A 26,481-nucleotide genomic window follows, 5' to 3' on the forward strand; every position below is an offset into this window, starting at 1 on the left:
TCTGCCAGGTGCTCATTTACCTGGCTGGGATTCAAATCAAGACCCTCTGATTGAAAGGCAAGAGTAACAACCGCTAGACCTTGATGGTTCCAGATCCGAACACAACACAAAGCAAGAAAAAACAACAACAGTATCTTACCGTATAATTCAAATACCTAAAAATGATGTGACTGAAAAGAGAAATATGACTCACATTTTATGTATCTTTTAGAAATAAACATCACTTACCTTTAACAGAAACCATATCCAACCTTTTGATAATGTATATTTGTTATTTCTTGCAATTACAGGGTATGTTGATGAGGGTATCCAGATCAGCATCACTCCACATGTCCCCAGGCTTCCTCCCGTTGGTACGGATCTCCAGCTCATCTGTGAGATTGACAACCCTCAAGGTTTTCAGAGACCAGTCTGGCTCAAACCCAATGGTGAACGTGTAATACAGGGTAAGATACATCACAGAGATAGGGTGACAATCTTAGGGTAATATTCAATGGGTTCAGATTTTGACCTGCTCTGAGAGATAGGCAACCCTCTAGGTTTTCAGAGACCAGTCTGGTTCAAACCGAATGGAGAATGTGGTATACAATGTTAGGGATACCATAGAGATAGGGTTACAATCTTAGGGTAATATCCAGTGGCTTCAGACCTAAATCTTGTCTGTGACTTAGGCAACCCTCAAGGTTTTCAGTGGGTTCAGACCTAAATCTCATCTGTGAGCTAGGCAACCCTCAAAGTTTTCAGTAGCTCAAACCTAATGGAGTTTGTGTTATACAAGGTAAGAGATACTAGAGAGACAGGATAAGAATCTTAGTGTAACATCCTATGTGTGCAGATCGAAACCCCACCCGAGAAATAGACAAACCTCAAGATTTCCAGAGATCAACCTGGCTCAAACCAAAAGGAGAACGGGTTATACAAGTTACTTCTATGTATTCAATGATCAGGTTTCATGTGCTAGTAATCTAACAGGATTTCTGTGGTTTCAAGGAATTCAACTTTGGCGGTTTCCTCTGTATTTATGAAGCAAAACTGAAATGAAAGAAATAGCATTTTATGCTGGTATTTTTCAATCTTCATCTGTGAGACAGGCAACCCTCAAGGTTTTCAGAGACTAGTCTGGCTCAAACCAAATGAAGAAGTGTGTTATACAATATACTTCTATGTATTGAATGATCAGGTTTAATGTGCTAGTGATTTAACAGATTCATATACTTCGAATAAATTGGAATTATGCAGTTTGGTCGGTATTTAAGCAAAATTAAATAAAAGAAATAGCATTTGATGCTAGCATTTTTCAATCTTCTATAGGTGATGCTTCCCACATCAACTCCAGGGCTATATCACCAAGTGCAACACAACTCAACATCCGAATGGTGGAGAGGGGAGACTCTGGCATCTATACCTGTGTCATTGGATCATACACCAACACACTCACTGTAATCTTTTACAGTAAGTTCGTAAAGTCGCTCCTTATTTTCCCCTGAATTTTATGAACTTGATTCATGGGCCATGTATTTTACTGACCATTCGTTTTACCGGTTTTTATTTCTTTGAAAAATGAGCACAATTAACATTTCCTAGCAAAGTGCTAACCCTTAGCAAAGTGCTAAGTTGCATGTCAATGACCAAAAATGATCCTAAAGTGATGATGTCATAATGTGATAAGTGTATGACTTGTTAAATCAAATTGCTCCCTCTTTTTATTTTGGGGGGGGGTTGGTTAGATGATAATAATTATATTGGATGGCTTTATTTCATGAAATACCAGAAATATTCCACTCGTTAGGGCCAATATTTTCCCGAACTCTTTGAATATTTCTGGTATTTCATTCTGACCCATCCAATATAATATAAATATTCAACAACTCATAACAATTGTTGATGAAAATCACTGACAAATATCTTCTTGAAATCAGTTTTAATGATAATAATAACAATAATAATAATAATGATAATAATAATGATAATAATAATAATAATGCAGTTATTTTATAGTGCATATCACATTATGTCATAACATCCCTATATAAATATTCAACATTCATGTGCTTCCAAAGGACTTGGATATTCTTACCCTGGCTTTAGCCCCGCAGCCCTTTGACAGTGCGGTGGCATTTCAAGGAATAAATTCCTACTAGGTACCCATTCATCTCACCTGGGTTGAGTGCAGCGCATTGAGGATGAATTTCTTGCTGAAGGAAATTTTGCCATGGCGGGCATGTACTGCAATTTTGTTTTGTGTCTTTCATTTAGAAATGCCCTGTATACCAGAGTGTCAAAATGGGGGGTCATGTTCAGATGGCATTTGTCTGTGTGCTCCGGGATACACTGGCTATCAGTGTGAACACAGAGGTATGTATGCATGCAGCAGTGTGAGTAAAGTGATGGCATGTTCAGACTGATGCTTTAATCCTGAAACATGCACATAATGAAGGCATTCTATGTAACACTAGTCATTTTGAAGAGATGCATCCAGTCTTCTAATGAAATAAAGATTCATCTCAAATTGGGATTAATCCAAACGTGTCTTTTTAAATTTCGAGAATATTTTCACGTTGAGATAAAATATTACACACATATGTAATATCTGTTTTGTGATAACATTATCCTGGAATTTCCATAATTTCTTTAACAGAAATCACTGTATTAACCCATTGCCTTCTGAATCAAACGATTCCTGTACATAGCCTATGGGGAATAAAGAAATCAGTTGTCAACGGGTTAAATAATGGATGTAGAACATAGTAATGATAAGGAAATAATAAAGAGACTGTCAACACAGATCGTATTCATGTATTTTTGAGAAAAATATTTGCAAATCTGTCTTTTCATGAAATTTATTTGGCTAATTGTATTGACTGAAGAGCTATTTCTATTTGCATGATTAATACATTTAGGAGGAATACAGTGTTGTAATCAATGTTGTTCTTCTAAATAAAGGTCTATTTTAGCTGTCATTGTCCACAGCTACTATACAAGGCTTTGAATTTATCAATGATCTTTTTTTATGATTGTTGAAATAATTTCTTGTTGCTTTTAATTATAATGCTTCATAACCTAACTTATCAAAGATCTACTCACTATAAAAGACTTTTTTTTTGTTTCGTCTGATAATGCTTATTAACCTACTTTTGATTTTGATTTGATTATAGATCTAATGTATACATTCATGTATATTTGGAAACTTAATCAACATTGAAATGAACATGTCTAAAAAAAAATCCTTTATTTTCTATATACTGATTACAATTGCATTTATTAATGATATGTGTTTATGATAACTGACTTTTATAATTTGAATTAATTCAATTGAAGTTTATTTCTTGTTAATGATATTCTTATCATAGTCGGTTGACTCTTCCTTATGTTACTAATGCAAGTGATGCTTAACTCTACGCTTCTGTTAACTGTACTAAGCTACATGTATGAGGGCGGGCTTTGCTTTTAACTTTTGCTTTCTACAGAGTGCATGCCTGCCTGTATTAACGGAGGATCGTGTGTGAACGGAGATTGTGAGTGCAGCCCAGACTATGAGGGCCAATTCTGTGAGAGTAAGTAAAGTTCTGTTCTGATGTCGCATTGTGGAGGGTCTAAATAGGGCCGTCTGCGCCAGCCTGAGTTTTCGAATTAGCGTGGTATTTCTTATCCGGCAGATTATCCCGATCTTAACAATCTCAAGATTATTTGCAATGGATATGCAATTATTGCGCTAGTTTGTAGGATTAATCTCGAGATTGCAATCCCAAGTCAACTTTGGATTATTTGCAAAATAGCACGCTATTTTATGAATTATCCCGCTAATTCGCAGGTGCAGACACCCTCAGGATTACTTATTCATGGTGTCAGACCATAATAAATCGATGCTTTAGCAAGAATCACTCTTCTTGCGATTGTGGAGACGGGTTTCTTGAACCTCGTGATTAATCACAAAGAGGGCTGATTGGGCTAAAATCTCGAGAATGAGCAAACTTGGGCTGATGCAGCACCACGTGGAAAATCCTCTTGTCACGTTCAGTGGAATAATGAAGCGATATAAAACTTTTTTTTTTTTTTGGGGGGGACATTTCAACATATTTTTTATGACATATCAAAGCAGAGCTTGATAAAAAAGAATGATAATCAGAATTTGAAGGAAATCGGATTATTGGTGCCAACATGTGGTTTGGTGAATAACTACTTATTGTCATTGAAATAAATGTAAATTGGTCGGGTTTCAAATGTTCATGACAGGCCAATTTATGCCAATTTCAATGTGATACATTACGTTTTCAGTGGACATTCCATGGGCCACCATGATCCAATTTCTCTGTTGAGGCTTTTCATTTTGCTCTACCAAATTATGGTCATGAAAATTCTGTAACGCGCAAAAGGAAGTCTGATGACATCTCAGCGCAGTACTCTGTATATGAGCTTGGATAAGAGAGACCGAGGTTGGAAGTGTATTTATTTGCTTCTCTAAAATGAACCTAATTGGTTTCAGCTAACTTCGAAACACATGCCTAATTAACTCGTGCCTAACAGGTCACATATTACATTTATGAAATTAATTTATATTGGTTAAATGACTTGTTCCTCTATTCATCCAGCAGAAATCTTGACAGTTAGTTACATGTATGATTTCACTGTTCAACTGTTCTTTGAAACATGCATTTACTTTGTAATCACAACAGCAGAAGTTTGTAAATATATTACATTGTTTTCAGCAAAGTTTTTCTGTTGACATAATACCTTGTTACTATTTACAAGATTTCATGAAAATTTTTATTTCAATTGTCTGAAAGGGCTTCTTTCCTTGACATTCCACTAAATGTGAATAATGTATACATTGAATCACAACATACCAAGACTAATACTTTATGTTTTTGGCCAATGACTAACTTTGTATTGTCATCAACCTTTTTTGTTTGTATTTTTTAATGACAACCTGATTTATGCAAGACTGATTGAAATTCATTTATTGTTCATTCTTCAGATGTCAGGAAACCTGTGACCATCCGTTTCACACCGAGCATCAGTGACATGCCTGTAGTTGGTGATGATCTGACGGTGGTTTGTGAGATTATTGGTATGACCGACCTGACTGAACCTCGCTGGATCGGTCCTTTGGGAAACCCTCTTCCTGTATTTGGAACAGGTAAGACAGGAAATTGTCTTTGTCTTAATGTCTGTCTCTGCCTTTGGTTCCATCTGTGATCGTGGTCACCAAGGCAGACATGTCAACCGTCCCTTTTTAGAGTATTTTTTGCTATGAATACACCAATACTTTTTTTGTATGATTTGTTACTTTTTGAAAAATTTCCGATCATGGAGTATGTATTATACATAGTGCATGACACCAGCGACAGTCCCAGGCCGGTAAATATCACTGTCAGGCCAGTAACTTGTTGAATGAAAAGAACAAGTAAATTTTTACCTACGAGTACATGTTTGAAAGGATGAATTATCAAGTCATTTCACATGTCTTTTTACCAATCTCGCTACAACAGGCTGGCAATTGTTACTTTGATTGAGACAAATTTTGAAAATATTTGTTGTTGTCAAAAAATACTCTTTTTTCCTCCAAAGAATACCTTTTTTTGTTGTAGAAGGATGGCAGGTCTTACTAAGGTGATCTCTTTGGTTTTGGACGACGATAGTGAAGACCACATACAATATAGTTGTTGGACCTCGATTGTAACTCTGGCACCTCGGTACCTGGGCATTACTAACTTGTCTGATTTCCCATCTGGCTGGGCAAGGCATCTTTGGTTGCCAATTACGTGACTAAGAGACCGTTCTCATTACGCTTTCTAAAACTAGTTTACTGGAAACCGATTCAGGAAACCACTTTGGAAGATCGCTTTGCTAGTGTTCCCACTTGATCACACGAAAGTGGTTTTCAAAATCACTTCACGTAAAACGCTCTGGTTGCTATGGAAATGCTCTCAGTGGGGGTGACACCTTTCGCACGAAATTTGAAACCGCAACATAGGCATTCTACACCTGTCGTGTGGAGTAGCGCGCTCAAAATGTGCGAAGATCGCTTCCCGAAGAACGGTTGTGTCCTCACGTTAAAACCAGTTTAACGAGGCAAAGCGATCTTGAAAACTACATGGCAAGGTGGTTTTGCAAACTGGTTTGGAAGATCGCTTCCAAGACCGCTTTGACATTCTCACTACGCGTTAATCTAGTTTCCACTAAACTAGTTTCCTGTAAACGAGTTTTAGGAACTTAGTGAGAACAGCCTCATAGTCCAGCCTCTGAACTGCCAGAGAACATTTCCAATTATGGATGAGGTTCTGGGGCCCATTTCATAAAGGGCTTGCAACTTTTGTAACTCTGCCATTATGGCAACTACCATGGTACCCTTGATTCTGATTGGCTGTTGAGCCCTGTTACCATGGTAATTTAAGTCCTTTATAAAACAGGCCCCTTGTCCTTATAGCCGGCTCGGGGGGGGGGAAGTCATGTAAATTTATTGTGATGATGGCAACGATAGAAGCAACCTCAAAAACAATGATGACTATGCCAAAATTGTCAACAAATTTTGTTTTTTCCTTGCGATGTAGCTCCTAACCAGCGCGTTGGAGTGCAGTACTCATCCGGAACGGCAACCACTCTGGTACTGAACAATCTCCAGTCCAGAGATGCAGGCATCTACACATGTACTCTAGGACCTCTAACCAGCTACTTCACCATCACCGTAGCTGCACAAGGTTTGTCCATTCAATGTGATCCATAGCGGATTAAACCCAGGTAGCCTTTTGTGAATCAAGCGGTTTGCGAATCACTTTTTTAATAAGACGTAGACTTTGATACTAATATTAAGAGGAATATTTTACCATGTAGTTTTCAAATAATTATACAAATATTATCATTCTTATTATAATAAAATTGAATTTAATATCATATGATGTCATAATGACGTCATAGCAGTCGAATGAATGGGTTGCAATCATTCAAAATTGAATAGTAATCTTTCAGTTAATTTGAATCTTGAACAAAAAAACTTTTCATTCACTTTTCCAGAAAATGAGTAAAACACAATTTGCTCCAAATCGAATCGTGCACCAGTCATAAGGTGTGTGGCGGCCTTAAAGCATTTCCTTGCATACATTCCGACTTGAAGACATTTACCAATACCAATAAAAAAATAAAAATAGTAAACAACGTAAACGCTTAATACACATTATTTCTAAGCACTAGTAGTCCCATAATGCATCCCTGTGGGACTCCCCAGTCTAGTGGAAAAGCATCAGACTCAACTTTGTTAATACATTGTAATTGTAATTTGAGTACACTCTGTAAAATATGAGGTAAGCCACTGTAAGACGACTCCATCAAAGCCATATCCATCACAGCAAATCCTGTGTATATATTTGCCTTTGTGTTCGTATAGTGGATTGTTCTGTGATCTGTCACAATGGAGGAAGCTGTGTGTCTAACCAATGTATCTGCCCAGAAAACTTCAATGGACCACATTGTGAACGAAGGGGTGAGTGAGCATACGTTACTTCATAACATGAGAGGAGTATCAATGATGTCTATATTTAAAATAGAATTTAGACTTTAGATAATATTAGATCACGTAAATCATCTTTATGTCGTCAAATGCCCTTTAGCTACCCCTGCCTGTCATAACCTTCACACACTTTTATATTCCTTTGTTGGTTCATCTCTATCAATCATCCGCTTAGGATAGTTGTGATAAATTTAAAATAAGTTTCGAACATAATCCAATGACCATCCATGTGCTTGTCGATATACATGACTTGATGACAATTATTTATTTTAAAGAAGTTTAAAAGAAACAGTTGTTGAAACTGTATATTAGTCTACCATTAATCATCCTCAGTGAGTAATTAGGGGGCTCATTTCATGAAGGGTTAAAAATTATTGATAACTTTGCCATAATATTTGCCACCATGGTGACAGGGGTCAGAAGTCAATCACATTCAAGGTATCCATGGAGTTACATTAGTGACAAAATTTAAAATAGTGGCAAGTTTTTAATGAAATGGGCTCCTGGACCCATATTCCTTCCTTTACAGTCGGGCCAGATTATGTCATCACAGTGTCCCCACCAATAGACCAGCAACCCATCGTTGGAAACGATATTAGCTATGTATGCCAGATTGCTACCACCAGCAACTATCCCCGCCCTGCGTGGACGTCCCCAGGAGGTGTGGCCGTCTTACCCATTGGGCAAGGTAAGAAGAGTGATTGTTATTACTTGCCAAGTCACCAAAACAGAAAAATGGATTTTAGACAACAGAGAATAAAATTAAAAGGCTTGAACAGGATAACTTGTGAAAGTTTGATTTTTTTCCAATGGGATCCTTAGGAAATGGTCCTGTAAGAATGATCCTGCCTTGTATTCAATGTCATGAAACTGATTGTGATGATCATGGTTCCTTGGAGAGGACTTAACTGATATTAGTTAACCCTAAATCCTAATAATTGATGTCTGTAATAGTATTGTTCATATGGATAAAAAACCCACCATCAGTGATGTCTGGAGGACGGATTTACAGTCGCACTTATACAGTTTGATTTTTACTTTCCAGTCATTAGCTATTTCCAGCAAATAATAATGAACATAATAATAATGATTGTTATTGTTGTTATTTGTCAGGTGGAACTGATCATTTGAATGTCCAGTATCTGTCTGATCATGAGTCACGTCTGGTCATTCAAGACCTCACACCTAATGATAATGGAATATATACCTGCTACATTGGAACGCTGACCAACTCCGTTGTCATCTCGGTCGAAAGTAAGTCCATGATTATTAATGATGATGTTCAGGTTACATTTAATACATCAGAATGGATTCTGCACTTAACCCTTCACGCGCCAATGGTATAATCTTGCACATTCATGCAATTATATTCAACACTCATAATAATTAATTTCCTCCCCTACCTTCAAATTGGACAAGCTAATAAAAGACATTAGTTCTAGGATAACAGCTATATAATATGAATCAATTGTGCATTATGGAAATCCTGAATTAAAGAAAATAACATAAAAACAATTTTCATTATTATCCCCCAAAATCAAGTCAGCATGCAAAAAGTTAAATGGCTCCTGACTTAGTACTTATACAAAAACATTTCATTTGTTTTTTTGTTCCAGCTATTATGTCAATGAGTGGTGGGATTAATTCTTTTTAAATATATTCTTTAATTTTTTTTTCAGTCCCAGATTGTCCTGGCCCATGTCAGAATGGTGGAACATGCTCAGGGGGGACTTGTGTTTGTCCTAATGGATTTACTGGAGTATTGTGCGATAGACCAGGTAAGTGAATGAATGGATGAATGAGTGAATGAATGGATGGATTGATGGGAAGATTGATGGATGAATGATTGAAGGGACTTGGTCAGGTTAGACCTGTGTATGTCTTACTGGTTTCACTGGAGTGCTATGTGATAGACTGTGTAAGTGATTGAATGAATGGATGGATAGACAGTGGGTTTGATGGGTGGATGGATGACTGAATGAATGGGAGAATGAATAGATGGATGGATTTGTTGATGGATGGATGGATAGATAGATGGCTGGATGGATGGATGGGTGAAAGGAAGGAAGGACGAATAGTTAGATGGAAGGACGGATGGATGAATGGATAGATGAATGGAAAGTTGGATGAATGGATGTATTGATGGATGGATGAATGGTTGTACACAAAATGCTTAACAAGTACACTATCAAGCATGGATAAAAAAATTCATTGCCAATGCCTTTCACTTTTTGCAGCATACACCATTCAAATCCGACCTGTTGGTCAGGCCAACACCAGAATTGGTGGAAACATCAGGATGTCATGTGAGATAGAGGGCGCTAGACCGACGTACCTCCAACCTAGATGGACTGGACCTGATAACCAGCCAATCAGCACAGGTAAACCTCACCAGAATACCTGTATGTTTTATTTTATGTTGGGACAGGAAGTGCTCGGATTGCTTTGGTCTCACCCATTTGATTACACCTATCAGGGACTGTTACTTTGAAGTGACAACTCTTGTTCTTTTGCTTTCTTGTGGGAATGCTCAAGGAATCCTACTATTTACTGGTGACTCTCGGGGCTGCTTAAGGTCCCTATTGATTGCTGGGAAGTGCATGTAACTTTCCCTGTTAGGCAAAACAATAGACTGGTCATGTGCAAGGATGGATGCAGTGATTTGATTAGGACCCATTTCACCATCTTATGATAATGATATAGGGGTGATGGCTCAGTCAGTAGAGCAGTGGTCTCATAAGTGGGAGGTCCCGGGTTGGAAACCAAGTTGATGCATTATTGCCGTTCGGTGAGGCATTAATCGTCACGACCAAGTCCCGCGGATAGGACTTAAAGCCATATGTCCCCTGGCTGCTTATTTATAAGCTATCAATTGCTTCATTAGCAGACAGGTAGAATAAACAATCATATCATTTATGCCACAGGGTCCTGGTTTACCTATTAAAATCATTCATCATTACCCAGTGTCATTCTTTTTTTTCTTGTTCTCAATCATTCTCCATGTTCTTCTTCTTGTCTATCTCCTTGCTCTTGTGTCTGATCCCTTTCCAGCTCCATTTACTTTCTCATATTTCATTTTCATGTTTGTTATTTCAAAATCCCCAAATCTTTTATCTTGAATCATATTCAATTAATACTTCTTAGTTTATTTCTCCAAGTCTGATCTAAATTTTCCCTTTTCCTGCTCCAAATTACCTTTCCTCCTGAATTTACATTCATACATGTAGCCCTATGATTTGTTACTACAATTTCTGTCAGTATTACCATTCTCTTTAGTATGATCTAGATGTTTCGTCGACATCTTACAACTTTTATTTTCTTTTACAGATGCCAATTCGCGAGTGTTCAGCATCGCAACCTCAACTTTGGCCAATCAGCTTGTGATCTCTAACCTACAGCCGGCTGACCAGGGAACTTTCACATGTACTGTTGGACCAGTCATTGCCACATTCTCAATTGTTGTTGAAGGCAAGTTATGACAATGTTCCTGTCAAGTAATGTAGATACGAGAATTTTCATTTTGCACTATAATGACATTGTACCTGTTTTGATAAGCTTTTACTTACAATGCTAGAAGTTTTATCAGACCTTCATCATATAAGGTATAATTGGTGATGAAAGGTTGTAATATTGCATCAGGAGTCGCATTATCTTTAATATTGGTCTGATGGAGGTGATGTATATGAAAGTTAAAAAAATACAGTTAAGTTTAATGATTGTAAAAAAAAATGTTTTCTTACGTCATCACATCGATCAGAAGAAATGTTTCAGTGATGTAACAAATATACATGTATATTGAGTGAACGTATGTCTGTCCATCCATCCATCCATCCATTATCCATCCATCCATCCATCCTTCCATCCATCCTTCCATCCATCCATCCATCCATCAATCTATCCATCCATTCATCTAATCATCCATACGAAAACAAAAAATGTTTGTCTCGGAGGCGAGGCCAATGCTTCAAAACAGAGGAAATCCTGTAAGAATAACATTTCAAGCATGGTTAAAATTTCTCCTTTGAATGTCATCCTATCCCCAGAACCCCGATGTCCATTGCCTTGTCAGAATGGAGGCTCTTGCGTCAGAGGATCTTGCACCTGTCCAACTGGGTACAGTGGTATAGCTTGTGAAACCAGGGGTAAGATCAGTTCATCCATAATATGTAATCCATGAGACACTCTTTGTCACAAGCATAAGTGAATGATCGTATGGCTGAATTTTGTGTCATTGATTTCATGGATCATAATGATGATGATAATCATAACAGCATATTCACCCAGGATAGCCTCTTTGGTTCTTAAAACATGTGCAATAAATACTACAAATTTGCTTTGTGAACAATCATGAAGGTTTGTGTTACTGTGCCTAACTCCTATACAATTTGTAAAATATGTTATCATAATATATGTAGTGGTGCATGTTATCGGTACTGTAATGCGGTGTTGCTGAAGCAAAGTGCTTTACAAACACAGGCTTAAAGTAATGGAAGAAGCGTTTGATTTACTTTTTAATGTTAACTGTATCAAGACTGTAAATTAATTTGGACCTCCCATATTTTCAAGTTTCTAAGCCTTCCAAGTCTTCATTGATTCATCAACTTCTTTTCTTACCTCATTTTCACATTTCCCCCTCCATACTCAGATCCTCAAGATGTCCGAATCAAGATCACACCCAACCGTCAGGGTGTCTCTCAGATCGGACAGGACCTTGAGATCCTCTGCGAGATCCTGGGCACCAGCATCTACCAGAATCCGATGTGGAAGGGTCCCTCTGGACAGCTAGTCCCAGGAGCCACTGCGGAACGGAACAACCTCAGGGTCCAGGAAGTCTATGAGACACCGTCTGCCACCAGGTTGTACATTAACGGGCTTAGCTCTGCTGATAAAGGACAGTATATCTGCATGGTTGGACCGGTCATGGCCAGGTTTACACTCATGGTGACAGGTAATCATGGTGCTCTTCCAAATTTTCTTTGCTTTTACCCCATCTCTTTGTCCCACAGTAAACCAAGAGGTTTACACTCATGATTACAGGTAATCGTTGTGCTCTTCTCATTTCTGTTTTCTGACAAAATGTAATAAATATGTCATTTTGTAAATTTTGTGTAGCTGTTTCATGTACTAATCTCTAGAGGGAAATCTAAATAGAAAAAGCTTTCTGTTTTCTAGCTGTTGTTTGATTGAACTAAGCTGCTGTTCTTACCTCTATTTCCTTTTGTGTCTCTTAAGCTTTCCCTTTGTATTTGTGTGTGGGGTGGATGATGCAGAAGTCAGGGTATATTGTCCTCATGGAAGGTTACACAATTCAAATGATTTCCTATGTACATTTTTGCATTGTAGGTTATCTTGTGAAGTTCTCAATAATCGCATCATAATAATTATTAAAAATCTTAATAATCATTTGATAGGCATGCACTTTCCGAAATGTGTAAAGATTAGTTACATGATAGAAATATGAACCGGAAACAGATAGGAGATAAGTAAAATATCATTATTCTATGTAGTAGTAACATGGAGAAAGTTTTGAAGTCCCACTTAATAGTGTAATAAATGATATTTCAGAGTGCTTTGAGATTCCTTCGCTGGCCAGCCTTGGAGGTAAAAGTACATACATGATCAAGCTATTTACAAGTGGTCAATCTTCAAGTTTTGTTTGAATTGATCCAATGTTGGTGACAATTATAGAAGAGGAGTAAGCTTATTCCGTAGCCTTGGTGCAGTATAGGATATAGCACCAACTATCCAGGTTTAGAATACAAATCTGTGCTGTGCTGCACTTGACCCAGGGGAGGTTAATGGTTACCCGGCAGGATTATTTCCTTGAACGCACTGAGTGCCGGTGATGGTAGCTCGAGCTAAAGCCGGGGTGATAATAGCAGCGCTTTGTATCGTCTGGCAAAAAGCGCTTTATAAATCCAGCTATTATCATCATCATTATTATATATCACTTTATATTTCTCTTAATTATCACAGCTCCAAGATGTAACCCACCCTGCATAAATGGAGGATCCTGCAGCAACGGACGGTGTATCTGTCCTCCTGGTTATATTGGAGAATTCTGCCAAAATCCAGGTAAACATTTTAGTAGAATCACACCTCTTTTTTTGTTTGTTTTGTTCAATCGTTAAGTTCGTTGCATTTTTCATATTATCAAACTTTCTTTATGGAATAATTATACTTCCATACATGTACAGTGTACCTTTGGAAACCATGTGAAGCCCCCTGATTGGTTGATTCAGTGATGCCTTCATGAGTGTACATCATATTTGTAAAACCATTTGAACGGGCATACAGCATTCTAGATGTTGGCATCGAACACCTGCTTTCCAGAGTTGTGAATAATTGCGTCAATCGCAACTCTTTGAAAGACAGTGCCCAGGGGCCTCTTTTAATGATTGTTACAACTATGGGAACTTTTCCATTATGTCAGTTACCATGGTTACAGAAGCATAGTAGCCAATCGCAATAACTTAGATTTATTCCTTGAATGCTTTAGTGCCTGTATGGCGACTACATGGAAGCTACAACCGGAGTAACAATGTGATCCAAAGTAGTAAGCGCTGTAGAATATGTGCACATTATAACTGCACTTTATACATGAATCTATTATTATTGTTATGTAATTATTATAATTATAATAATTTTACTCACTATCATCATTATTATTACTATTATTATTATTATTGATGTTTTTATTACTGAATCATGTTTCTTTCAAACCTTTTTCTGCTGAAGGTGGTTTCTCTCTCAGCATTCGTCAGGTTGGTAGCACCCCAGCAATACAAGGTGCCAATCTGCGGTTCTCCTGCCAGTCTTCTGCTCCAGGTCTCCTTCAGAACCCTGTATGGAGGGATCCTCGAGGACAGAGAATCACTCACCAACAAGGTAAAAGATTATTTGGATTTTTATAAAGGAATATTTGGAACAATATTGCAAATACAAATGAGAATTATTTTGAAAATATGAGAAAAAAAATCAGTTATAGATTTTTCAAAAGAGAATTAAAGTTTCATTATAATTTCTGGAAGAGAATTGGAGAGGTACATTTTGGACTGAATATCAGAGATATTTGAATTTTAGATGTGTATGCAGATTTAGGAGGAGAATCAAAGAGTTAACTGAGAATATTTTGAAGGGAATTGCAGAAATATATCAACTTTTCAACAGAATTGCACAAAGAATTGATGAAGTCTAGAACCCCATACAACACGAAGCTAGAAAATAGGATTAGTCATATACAATTTCACTCACCAACAAGGTAAAGGATTTCCTGTGGTTTTTGTGGGAATTTTTAGAAGATAATTGAGAAAATTGCATATGCGAATCTATGGAAGAGAACTTCAGATTTATATAGGCGTATATATGAGACAGAGGTATCCCTGACGAAGGTGCGAGATTTGTTTTGAAAATTTGGATAATACTTAGACATAGACATAAACTTTTTGTTGGAACTGAATGCATTACCTATTTTTCTCTGTAGTCTCATCTGTATCCATGTCAGAAAAATAAATATTGTTTTATATATTATATATTTATATACTTTTAACAGATTTTAATATGAGATATGATAATTTTAGGAAAATCATTGCTGATATTTTTTTAGAGGTTTCAAAGATGTGTAAGAATTTATGGAAGAGAATTTCAAAATGTAGGATGATTTTCAGTAGAGAAACGCAGAGTTTTAGTGGAATGTTTAAAAGAGAATTGCAGAAATAGATTAATTTGCTCTCGAAAGAATTAGACAAAGATTGAGTAAAGTCCAGGACCCTATATAACACAAAGCTAGGAAAATAGAGATGAATCATATACAATTTCTTTTGCAGGAGGGTCCGATCGTGTTTACGTTGAGATGATATCACCATCAGCAACAACACTTGTTATCAACGACATCTCTGCAGCCGATGCTGGCAGCTATGCTTGTGTCCTTGGAACAGTTACATCAACACTCAATATCAACATCAATGGTAAGTAAAAAAAAAATAGATTAATCTCTTTTAATCCCTTAAAAAGATTATTTTATATCTTTAGATTAATAAATTAGATTGATTGAAATAAATTAATCTCTTTTGATCTCTTTTAAAATAGGTTATTTTTTATCTTTAAATTAATCTTAGATTATTTTAATCTTTTAAAAAAATAGATTAATCTCTTTTAATCTCTTTTTATCATTTTCCCTCAAATTCAAATGTTATGAAGTTATTTTTATAATTGATTGATTCCATGAAGAGATTTGTCAGTGATATCACTTGAATGCAATAAAGATGTATAGTAAAAAGAAAAACATTTACAAAAACGTATAACATTTTTGTCTCACCTGCATAGCAGAGTGAGACTATAGGCGCCGCTTTTCCGACAGCGGCGGCGGTGGCGGCGGCGTCAACATCAAATCTTAACCTGAGGTTAAGTTTTTGAAATGACATCATAACTATGGACCTAGTTCATGAAACTTGGCCATAAGGTTAATCAAGTATTACTGAACATCCTATTAGAGTTTCATGTCACATGACCAAGGTCAAAGGTCATTTAGGGTCAATGAACTTAGACCATGTTGGAGGAATCAACATCAAAATCTTAACCTGAGGTTAAGTTTTTGAAATGTCATCATAACTTAGAAAATATATGGACCTAGTTCATGAAACTTGGACATAAGGTTAATCAAGTATCACTGAACATCCTGCATGAGTTTCACATCACATGACCAAGGTCAAAGGTCATTTAGGGTCAATGAACTATGGCCGAATTGGGGGTATCTGTTGAATTCCCATCATAACTTTGAATATTTATGGATCTGATTCATGAAACTTGGACATAATAATAATCAAGCATCACTGAACATTTTGTGCAAGTTTCAGGTCTCATGATTAAGGTCAAAGGTCATTTAAGGTCAATGAACTTTGGCCGAATCGGGGGTATCTGTTGAATTACCATAACTTTGAGAGGTTATTGGTCTAGTTCGTTAAACTTGGACATTAGAGTAATCAAGTATTACTGAACATCCTGTGCGCATTTCAGGTCACATGACCAAGGTCAAAGGTCAATGAACTTTGGCCGAATTGGGTGTATCTGTTGAATTACCATCATAACTTTAAAATTTTATGGATCTCATTCATGAAACCTGTACATAAGAGTAATCAAGTATCACTGAACATCCTGTGCGAGTTTCAGGTCACATGATCAAGGTCAAAGGTCATGTAAGGTCAATGAACTTTGGCCATGTTGGGTTTTTTTGTTGAATAACCATCATATCTCTGTAAGTTTATTGGTCTAGTTCATAAAAAATGGACATAAGAGTAACCATGTATCACTGAACATCTTGTGCGAGTTAGAGTAGTTTTCAAAGTCAGCACTGCTGCTATATTGAGCCGCGTGATGCAGGTGAGACGGCCAGAGGCATTCCACTTGTTCAGTAAATAATTCACTTTTCATTATGATTTCCTCTGACACAATTTTTGTGAAGCACTCCCCAGGTTATTCCTGTACAATGTCTATGAATATTGCCAAATTATGTAGTCAAGAGGTTTCACAAACTATAAATGATTTGTTTCAGCTCGAGTGATCCCATGTAACCCTCCCTGTCAGAATGGAGGAACGTGTAGTGATGGAAGGTGTTTCTGCCACAGAGGATTCTCAGGGCAGGCCTGTGAAAGAATAGGTACTTGTATATCCCTTCATCGTTATACATTCATATTATTATAATTGTGGGAATTTTTAATATTATTTTAGTTTCTGTGATTATTATTGCTATTATTATGATTATTGGTCATATTACTATAAGTATTATTACTATTTTCATTATGATTATTATCATTATTATTATGATTATGGTTTTTATTATTATTATCATCATTATAAGTAATTATTATAATTGGCAAATGAATATAATACAGATCTAGCTTGTAACTTTTTAGAAAATAAAGAATTGATAATACATGTGAACACCAGGGGTGGAAAAAGTTAATTGAATAACTGTGGTAGTCATGGCCCTGGGAAGCGGGGGTGCTGGGGGCACTGAAGCACCCCCAAGATTTTACTTGGGGTGCAGCATGTATTATTCTCCCCCAGGAATTCTGGTAGGTGTTAAGAAATAGAGAAACGTAAGCTAGAACAACCTTCATTTTGTAGTGAAACACTTTTTTTCTTTTTAGTTGTTTCTTGTCAAAACTATCTCAGCACTCCCAGTAAAAAAAAAAATTGTTCCCAGGGCCCTGTTGGCAGTAAGCCTTTTTTAGCCCACTTGTAGTGGCTGTAATCAGAAGGGTATACATATATTTAAAACCTATTTTTAGAATATTATTTGCATGAACTTGAGTTCTAGTAAATATTTGGAGTATCTTTCTTCTTGTTCTTTATCTTCCTTCCTTTTCTTCCTCTTCTATTTTTTCTCGTCCTTTCCTTTTTCTCTCATCCTCCTCTTCGCTTCCACCCCCTGTTCTGCTTCTCCTTGTTACTATCATCATAAGCTTCATCGTTATCATAATCATCGTCGTCGTCATATTTTATCTTGCAGGTCAAGAATGTATGTTACCTTGTCAGAATGGAGGGACCTGCAGGAATGGTATCTGTCAATGTCCACCAGGGTTTTCTGGAATTGACTGCAGAAATGCTGGTATGTTCTCTAATATCTGTACTGTCAGGCGAAAATTCCATTGTCATACCCTGTCCATTTCCCCCTACCCATTAACAAATTCTTGCACAAAGTCTTTTGGAAAATAGAATTAAGTAGTCCTCGGTTAGTGTGTTTGTAAAAAAAACAATGTGCTGTAAATTATGATATTATTTTGTAGTTTTGTAGACCTGAAATCCAAGGTATTTTTTTAATGAGAATGTCATGAAGCAAACATTCTGGAATCACTTTAGAAATATGTGTTATATTAACAATTGTGATAAATGGTGATTGATCAATTTTGATAAAAGGTAAATATGTTTGAATAAACAATATGCTTTATTCTATATTGATTAAATATATTGCAATCTTGGCCTGTTCAAATTTTTTCTTTATTGGATTGATGATATTTACACATACATATATAAATTCTCTCTCGATCAGACATCAGGATCATCCCACCGCCAACCAACACCCTGGTCGTCGGTCAGAATACAACCTTCGTCTGTGAGATATCAGACCAACTGGGTTACTTCAATCCCACCTGGTTAGGACCTGGTGGTCGAGCTATCAATGTTAAGGCTGGTAAGCATTGTTAAGTACCTCTTTGGGACCCTGTTACACAGATCTTAGTGCTTGATTTTTACGCTTAATTTCTGTGAGCTTTATGTGCAATCAATGTTATAAATCAACCATAAGATTAATCATTAAACGTTGTGTCACATTTCCTGATCCAAATAAATTTGAATACAATCAGAAATGTGATCAATATGACAGATATTATGTGAATAAAAAACGATGTGCATATGCCATATTTGATAAGCTTTATTAAGTACTTCTTTAGATGCATGTGTTATCCTTAATCTACTAGATTAATAGAGTTGTATGAACATAAATGAATATGAAAGAGCAAAAACCATTTGCCTATGCGATGTTGTATAAGTTTTGTAAAGTACCTCTTCTAAAAAAATGTGTATGAATTCTTGTTGATTCTGATCAATATGAAAAATATTCTCAAAGCATGTCATGCATTACATAATTACTTTTGGAGTAGGTGCACTTTTAATCTCTATTTTCAAAAGATCCTTTCTGACACTTTTCCTTTGATTCTGTCTTTGTTCTAGACAATGGACGGTATGTCGTTGAGAGGGTGTCTGACTACGTATCCCGTCTACACGTGGTAAGGGTTCAGCAAATTGATGAGGGAGTCTATGTCTGCACCGTTGGTATGCTCCGTGCATCCTTCACTTTAACCATTGAAGGTAAGCTATCTGTATGAATGCATTGAGGTACAGTCTCTCTTTGCTAGCCATGATAATAATACTTCTTGTTACCCCAGGAGGCACTACAAACTCTTCTCCCGGCGGGTCTTTCATAACTTACTTTTCTTATACCCTTGATTCTCGATTCTAATATATCGAGTGCCTTACAAGAATGCAGAAGGTTCCATTTTTAAGGTCTTTGGTATGAATTAGCCAGGAATTGGACCCGCAACCTTCCACTCATGAGGCAGGCACTTTACCACTGAGCCAATATGTCCAGTGGTGCATTGAATATTAGAAAAAGGAAAATGTTGCTTCCATTACCAGTGAAGATTTGGAATGAAAGCTTTACAATGTAAGGTAAACATTACCTGTCTATATTGGCCTTTCAATCAAAACAACAAAATCACTTTTCAACAATTTCAATTGTCAACTCCTTGTTTTGATGATACTTCTATTTTTTCATTGGTTTTGACAGGTAATGTTATTCATTAAAAAATTGTTAAAAGCATGAAAATGAATAGAATATTTACAGCTGTTGCCAATTTGAGAATAAATTAATTTATCTTGATTGATAGAAAACTATGTCCCTGTATCAAAAGGAAAAGGTTACATTGGGAGAAGATGGAGAAAAGCATGTTGGCTTCAAATTTATTTTGTATCACATATTGGAAGGTTAATTTTGGCCATACGTCCATCTCGTTTTCTCTAAGAAAGTAAGAAAAAGGGTTGGCTGTAAATGAATATTTTCTTACTGTTCTAATAACTAACTATGATCTCACACTATGATCTCCCATTCTTGTTTTGTTTTCTCGTCAGCTCCTGAATGTCCCTTGCCATGTTTGAATGGAGGCACTTGTGTAGGAGGTGTTTGCCAGTGTCATGCAGGCTTTACTGGAAGGCAGTGCCAGAATAGAGGTGAGAACATCCCTAAGAATATTGAAACGATTGTTATTTTTATATTCACATCGAAAATGAACAAATACACAAATGGACAATTTCAAAAAGTTTACCATAAAGATTAATTTCCTGATATTGTGTAATCATTGTTTATAATTAATAAATGGCAATTCTTTACAAATGGAAATTCTTAACAAATAGCAAAGCTTGATATACAGTGTAAAGAAGGAGTCATTGTTAAAACAACTTGTCATACACACATCAGTAACACTAGGTGAATCATCAAGGTGTGATGGTCTCTTTTTAGTGAAACTTGAAAAAATGAAGTTAGATGCATGAAGTCACCATACCATGTGCCTCATCTTTAAGCAGGAATTCCACCTATAGGTGACATGTGTCTTTTTATAGCAGCATTCCAATATTCCCCATTATGTTGCTAATGTGTAGAAAAATGAGGAGGGGCAGTGAAAACTGCATGCAGGTTCCCAGCACGAAAGACACAACTGTGAATTTTGCAAAGGTTGCAGTTGAGAAGATCTTTTCTTTGTGTTTACTACTGCAAGTATTCCTTTTCTCCAGGACCACCGTTCCAGGTACGGATCCACCCTCCAGATACGAGCCAGTTCTTAGTTGGCCAAGACGTCACCTTCCTGTGTGAGGCACCCCAGGGTAGCCCCTACGGTAGGCCGCAATGGAGAGGACCTGATGGCGTGCCTATAATGGCTATCACTCAAGGTAATTCCGAATTTCTATAGATTAGGGAACTGTTACATTAGAGACTGATTACACAATTAAGCACTGTATGGCAAGCTATGCTATATGCAAACATGCCAACTGTTCCTCTATATAGGAATATTCCTATTTTTGAAAGAGAAAATTGCTATTTTAACCCGTATGTTCCTATTTCTGTGAATAGGAAATTCAAGAATGTACAGACGAAAGCCCAGCAATTCATTATTGCTCTATGTAAGTCATAATTAAGAGATTATGAATCATATTGCAGTACGTCATGGCTGTACTATGGCTGACAGAAAGCCACTCAGATATGTACTTGTTTTAGGATATATTTTTTGTATTTCATTTTCAATTTAATCAATCTTGGATCTGTGATCTTTATATCCTGACTTAAAGCTTAATGTTCCTTTTAACACTACTGTATAAAAATATAATTAATGATATCTTGACAGGAGCACCCAGACATCTTTGCTCCCAGGAGATTTGTAATATTTATATGTATATCCTGACTTTAATAAAATTGATGTCCTTTCATTAACTCTAATGTTTAAAAATATAACAAATGATGATGTCTTGACAGGAGCACCGAGACATCTTAGCTCCCAGGAGGTTGGCTCTTACCTGACCCGTCTCGTGATCAGAAGCCTTCGTCTGGACGATGCAGGAACATACACCTGTTATGTTGGACCTCATTCTTCAACCTTCACTATCACATTGGAGAGTAAGTGATTCATTCTTGCTATCCACAATAACCAAAAGTTCTCAGCTGCAGTGCATGGCAAGAACTGTCCATCACTTTCTCCACTAAACTAGGAATTTTACTTCTTGTTCTGTGATATGTGACCCAACAACTTACTGTCTACTCGTATGTAGCTTGCGCTAGTCTAGTTGCGTCCGCTCTCACACCACGTTCTCAATCCCTCTTCCTACATTTTGAGGAGAAATCATCTTAACACTTGCTTCTTGAGTTATCCCCCTTACTGTAAGTTAAAGCTACTTACTGGAAGTTAGTGGGTGACAGAAGTAAGGCATGAGCTACATCAGGGAATTTTTTTTATTACCGATAGCGAGAAATTACATATTAATTCATTAGTGTCAAGGATTGTTTACAATCAGGGTATAACATCCCCAAAATGCATTCTTTGAATCATAAAAAGGAATATGTGTACTATAATTTTAAATATAGAATTCCAAGCTATTGGGCACTGTGAGAACAACATGTACTAGAAAAATATTGAAATACAACTTTATTTTTCGAAATTGACCACACCTGGCTTTTTAGGGCCAAAACTGCTGTCCCATTTCATGTTTTTTTTTCCAATTTAGAGCCCTCACATCTTCATTTTTACCAATCATTAGGTCTTGATTTATCAATCAGAATTTGTTATTGAAGTGGCATTTTGCAGGCCTTGTTCTATCAATAATATTACTGGTATTATATTACTACTACTACTACTTTGCCATAGTCCTCCAAGAATTGTTCACATTCTCATCAGTCAGAATCTGTTATTGAAGTGCAGTTTTGTACTATTGTGACTATTGAATTAAGAATGAAAGTTTGAAAGTTGCCTACTTCAAACCCATCAATTATATTACTACTACTACTGCTTTGCCATAGATCTCAAATATTCGTTTGCATTCTCATGCATGCATTTACTTTTGCCTCGGTCATTCAAACCACTGTTCCACCTAATTATCCATCGGATCTTCCTCTGACCTGGCCTGGGCAAGACTGTCCCTTCCGCTTCACCTTCCTCTGTCATTTGGACTAAGCTATTTGAATTATATTGCTAATATATTGCTAACTTGTATCTTTAGGTACAGGTGGGCGACCCTGTGCTAGCCCTTGCCTGAATGGAGGAACATGTATGGATGGTAACTGTGTTTGTCCTCAGGAGTTTACAGGACCTGCTTGTGAAAGACAAGGTACACAATATTCAAATCATGCCTTAAAATGTTTCCTAAATATAATTAATGTAATTACATACATGTATGTATGATTACAAGAAAACTTTCTCAACAAAAACAAAGTAACAATATATATCATGATATGATCTAAGAAATGGATTTAATGATGGGATCCAGTAGTGAAGGCATATCCAAGTCACATACTCGTACTTTGATTCTATGCAAACTTCCAGCTGGACATTTTTGGAACAGTACTGTTCATCTTGGTACATCATTTTCCCCACTTGTTTCCAAGGTTAGCAGAAAGATTGGCATATAACTAAAATCACAGGGAAATTTCAGCATATCCAGTGCTAAACATCTTCTCTGAGAACATTTTAATATTTTTCTTGTGGTAATCACTGAAACCTTCAAAGGGAAGTCCTGCTGTAAATGTATCTATATTAACCCGGTGGGGACTGGATGAATGAACTATAATACACATTTTCCATGGACTCAAGCCCACATATATGCACGTGCTCAGTCTCCATAGGTTAATAACACATTTCTTTTTTACTTTTGTCAGTGATACCATATGCGATCCGCATCATACCACCCACGGACACATCACCCTCCGTTGGCCAAACGATCAGTTTCCTGTGTGAGCTTCGACAGGATGGCCAGTACACCAGCCCAATCTGGAGACTACCTAATGGGCTTCCAGTCAGCCCGAGGGGATATAGTAAGTCAAGCTATGGTGTTATCAGGGCCCTAGTAGTACAATCGTTTATAATCAGTTGTCAATTTCAAACAATGATTCTAGTAGGCCAGTAGTATATTAAAGGACAAGTCCACCCCAACAAAAATTAAAATAATGTATAATTCAAACAATAAAAAACAAAAGAAATAGTGAGTGAGGACATCATCAATTCTCTTGTTTGCATGTGACTAAATTGTGCATATAATTATTTTGTGAAAAATAAACAAAACTTTCAAATGTCATAACTTTGTTATTTTACATATGATTTTGATGAAATTTTCAGCATTATGCTTGTCTGATGTTTCTCTATTGATTGAAATCAACATTGTCATGAGGTGGACTTGACCTTTAAACAACATGGTTATGAATTCTCAAATGTAATTGTCCGTTACAACTTCTGCAATGAATGTAATTCTCATTTAAAGGTTCTTGGCTATTCATGTTGAAATTCAAGGTCTCTGTTTGTGGGTTTACCTAGGCTGTGTTAAATAATGTCATATGTTCTTGAAAGATTTTATTAAAATGATCATAATGCTCAAGAAAAAAATGCAAATAGTGTGAATATTTTTTCGAAATTCCCAGAATTCATTCTTGGACTGTTGGTTGCAAGCTTAATTGATTGTAATTATTCAATGTGTGTTACAAGATATTTTTTAACTTTAATTCTTTTCACCCCTCAAGTATGTCTGTAAATACATGTAGCAATTTTAAAATAAATAAATCTTTTAGAAATAGTATTTCTAAATACATATTTGATGCTATATCTTTTCACCTTAATATTCTGCATGTATATTGATATGCAAAAGGTGAGTTTCACCTTTCTTTCTCATTACCTTGAGTTTCTTGTTATTCCTCACTTTAACAATTACCTACCTCAAATTTTGTCACATTTTTTGGGTTGTCTATTCAGTTCTTCCAAACTGATGATTCATTGTAGTTTCCTGTATTGAATGAATTTGATTTATTGTATTTGTGTAGTTGGCAGCCAGCGTATGTACACCCAGAGCACCTCTCCTTATGCAACGACTCTCGTCATAGAAGACATCCAAGGCACTGATTCAGGAACATACTCCTGCACAGCTGGTCCTCTGACAACATCCTTCACCATCAGCATCGCTGGTATGTATGTTTCATAATGTTCTTCTCTATTCAGGAGCTACGACCAGTTGCAAGTACAATTCACTGCCATTTTGTTTTGTTATATGCTTCTCATTCTCCAGTAGCTAAGATAGATAGATAGATAACTGGTTTAATGATAAAAGACATCATTGTGACAAAGTCGAATTGCGATGAGTTTACAAAGGTACAGAGGCATTACATAATCATAATAATACAACAAAAAATGAAATATTAGTTAAAAAGATATATCACATAATCATACATTTGTAATTTCATAGAAAGGAAATACATTTTAAACACAATTTAGAAGTATAATACGAGTTCAGTTTGAAAACAAATATATGAATTCAGAGAAGGATAACAAAGAATATGCATGTAGATGGAGGAGAAAAGTAGGTGAGGAAGGAAAGGATGGGAGAAGATACTGAAGTTAAGGAGAGAAGTAAGAGAAAAGGTGAAAGGGAAAAAGGATACAAAACGGATACAAAAGAAAAAGGAAGGATGTATGATTAAGTGGCCACATTAAGCTTAAAGCAATGTTCACACAAGAGAATATTTACATGAAGGAATATTTACATGCAAATATCAGTTGTGATAACAATTGAGAAACATGTTCCTATCAGATTCCAACAAGATGGCAGAGATGCCAACCCTCCCGATTTCATCGGGAGGCTCCCGAAAATTCATCCCAACTCCCGCCCTTACGTTTACCATCCTTGTCCTCCCGAAATTACGATTTTTTTGCATTGATCAAATTGGATTGGAAGGACATGTATCGTGTGCTAACTTTAGCATGTAGTAACTCCACTACGTTTGCTGCTACTAAATTCTGTGTGAAAAGTAGACAAATAAGGAGCAGCGAAAAGCTGGTGCATGTGATATGCTCAACGGGAATCCACTGTGCACCAGGCCGGTAGGCCCGGCTAGCTTTGCGAGGCGTGTGCGCTCGCGGCCACTGGATTTGTCGTGTCGTGTGGTGGAATATCGGTGTGTGAATTCGGCGTATTGATGGGTTGATATTGACACAAAATGGCGGAAAATCAACAAAAGAAGACCAAGAAATGGTCTCAGAAGTATAAGACTGAATACAGTCTCCAGTACCTGTGTGTTCGGAAGTCGGAAAGAGGAATTTACCATGCATTTTGCGCAATTTGCAGCGTGGACATTTCAGTTTAGCAGGGAGGTCGTGATGATAATTCGGAAGCACTTAACGTTTGGGAGCAAACGGCATAGGCCTACGGACATTGCGATGACAAGATCTTCGAGCTCCACTAGTACCCTGTTGTCTTTATTTCACCAAGCAAGGGACCAGCGCTGAGCTTTTCTTTACTGGATTTATAGTGGAACATAACCTGCCTATAGCCGATAGTGATAATTCATCCTTATTATTGTTGTTGAACAGGTACTTCTTTTGTCCCCTCATTTTTTATTTACATGTGAAAATGCATATTTGATATTTTTAATGTTAAAAAAGTGGGAACAATGTTTATTTAAAAACATGTGAAATGCCCCAAAATAAGGGTCAGATTGCACCTGTTACGATACTGCAACAAATAACAATAAAAAAAATTTATTTAAATTTCCTTTTTTTTTTATTACAGGAAATAATTATACATAAATAAAACAAATAATGATCTTACATAAATCTCTTGAAGTGTCCGATGTAAAATCCCGAAGTGATGATACTATATCCAAGTAATAATCCAAA

The 26,481-nt window shown here is 36.6% G+C and overlaps 1 protein-coding gene across 1 annotated transcript in view; it reads left to right on the forward strand.

Moving 5' to 3' along the window:
- LOC121419513 overlaps positions 1–26,481 on the forward strand; it is a 331,043-nt gene that overhangs the window by 151,154 nt on the left and 153,408 nt on the right. The window contains exons 70-96 of the mRNA XM_041613966.1: positions 291–446; positions 1,312–1,452; positions 2,257–2,355; positions 3,468–3,554; positions 4,976–5,137; positions 6,552–6,698; positions 7,382–7,477; positions 8,034–8,192; positions 8,618–8,758; positions 9,184–9,282; positions 9,742–9,885; positions 10,832–10,972; positions 11,548–11,646; positions 12,150–12,452; positions 13,481–13,579; positions 14,243–14,392; positions 15,331–15,471; positions 17,055–17,159; positions 18,015–18,113; positions 18,555–18,695; positions 19,235–19,372; positions 20,192–20,290; positions 20,852–21,007; positions 21,588–21,728; positions 22,826–22,933; positions 23,481–23,636; positions 24,633–24,773. Coding sequence (XP_041469900.1) covers positions 291–446; positions 1,312–1,452; positions 2,257–2,355; positions 3,468–3,554; positions 4,976–5,137; positions 6,552–6,698; positions 7,382–7,477; positions 8,034–8,192; positions 8,618–8,758; positions 9,184–9,282; positions 9,742–9,885; positions 10,832–10,972; positions 11,548–11,646; positions 12,150–12,452; positions 13,481–13,579; positions 14,243–14,392; positions 15,331–15,471; positions 17,055–17,159; positions 18,015–18,113; positions 18,555–18,695; positions 19,235–19,372; positions 20,192–20,290; positions 20,852–21,007; positions 21,588–21,728; positions 22,826–22,933; positions 23,481–23,636; positions 24,633–24,773 — 3,648 coding nt within the window. The remainder of the gene's footprint in view (positions 1–290; positions 447–1,311; positions 1,453–2,256; positions 2,356–3,467; positions 3,555–4,975; positions 5,138–6,551; positions 6,699–7,381; positions 7,478–8,033; positions 8,193–8,617; positions 8,759–9,183; positions 9,283–9,741; positions 9,886–10,831; positions 10,973–11,547; positions 11,647–12,149; positions 12,453–13,480; positions 13,580–14,242; positions 14,393–15,330; positions 15,472–17,054; positions 17,160–18,014; positions 18,114–18,554; positions 18,696–19,234; positions 19,373–20,191; positions 20,291–20,851; positions 21,008–21,587; positions 21,729–22,825; positions 22,934–23,480; positions 23,637–24,632; positions 24,774–26,481) is intronic.

This window comes from Lytechinus variegatus, chromosome 8 (assembly GCF_018143015.1).
Source record: "Lytechinus variegatus isolate NC3 chromosome 8, Lvar_3.0, whole genome shotgun sequence".
In the NCBI taxonomy this organism is placed as follows: Eukaryota; Metazoa; Echinodermata; class Echinoidea; order Temnopleuroida; family Toxopneustidae; genus Lytechinus; species Lytechinus variegatus.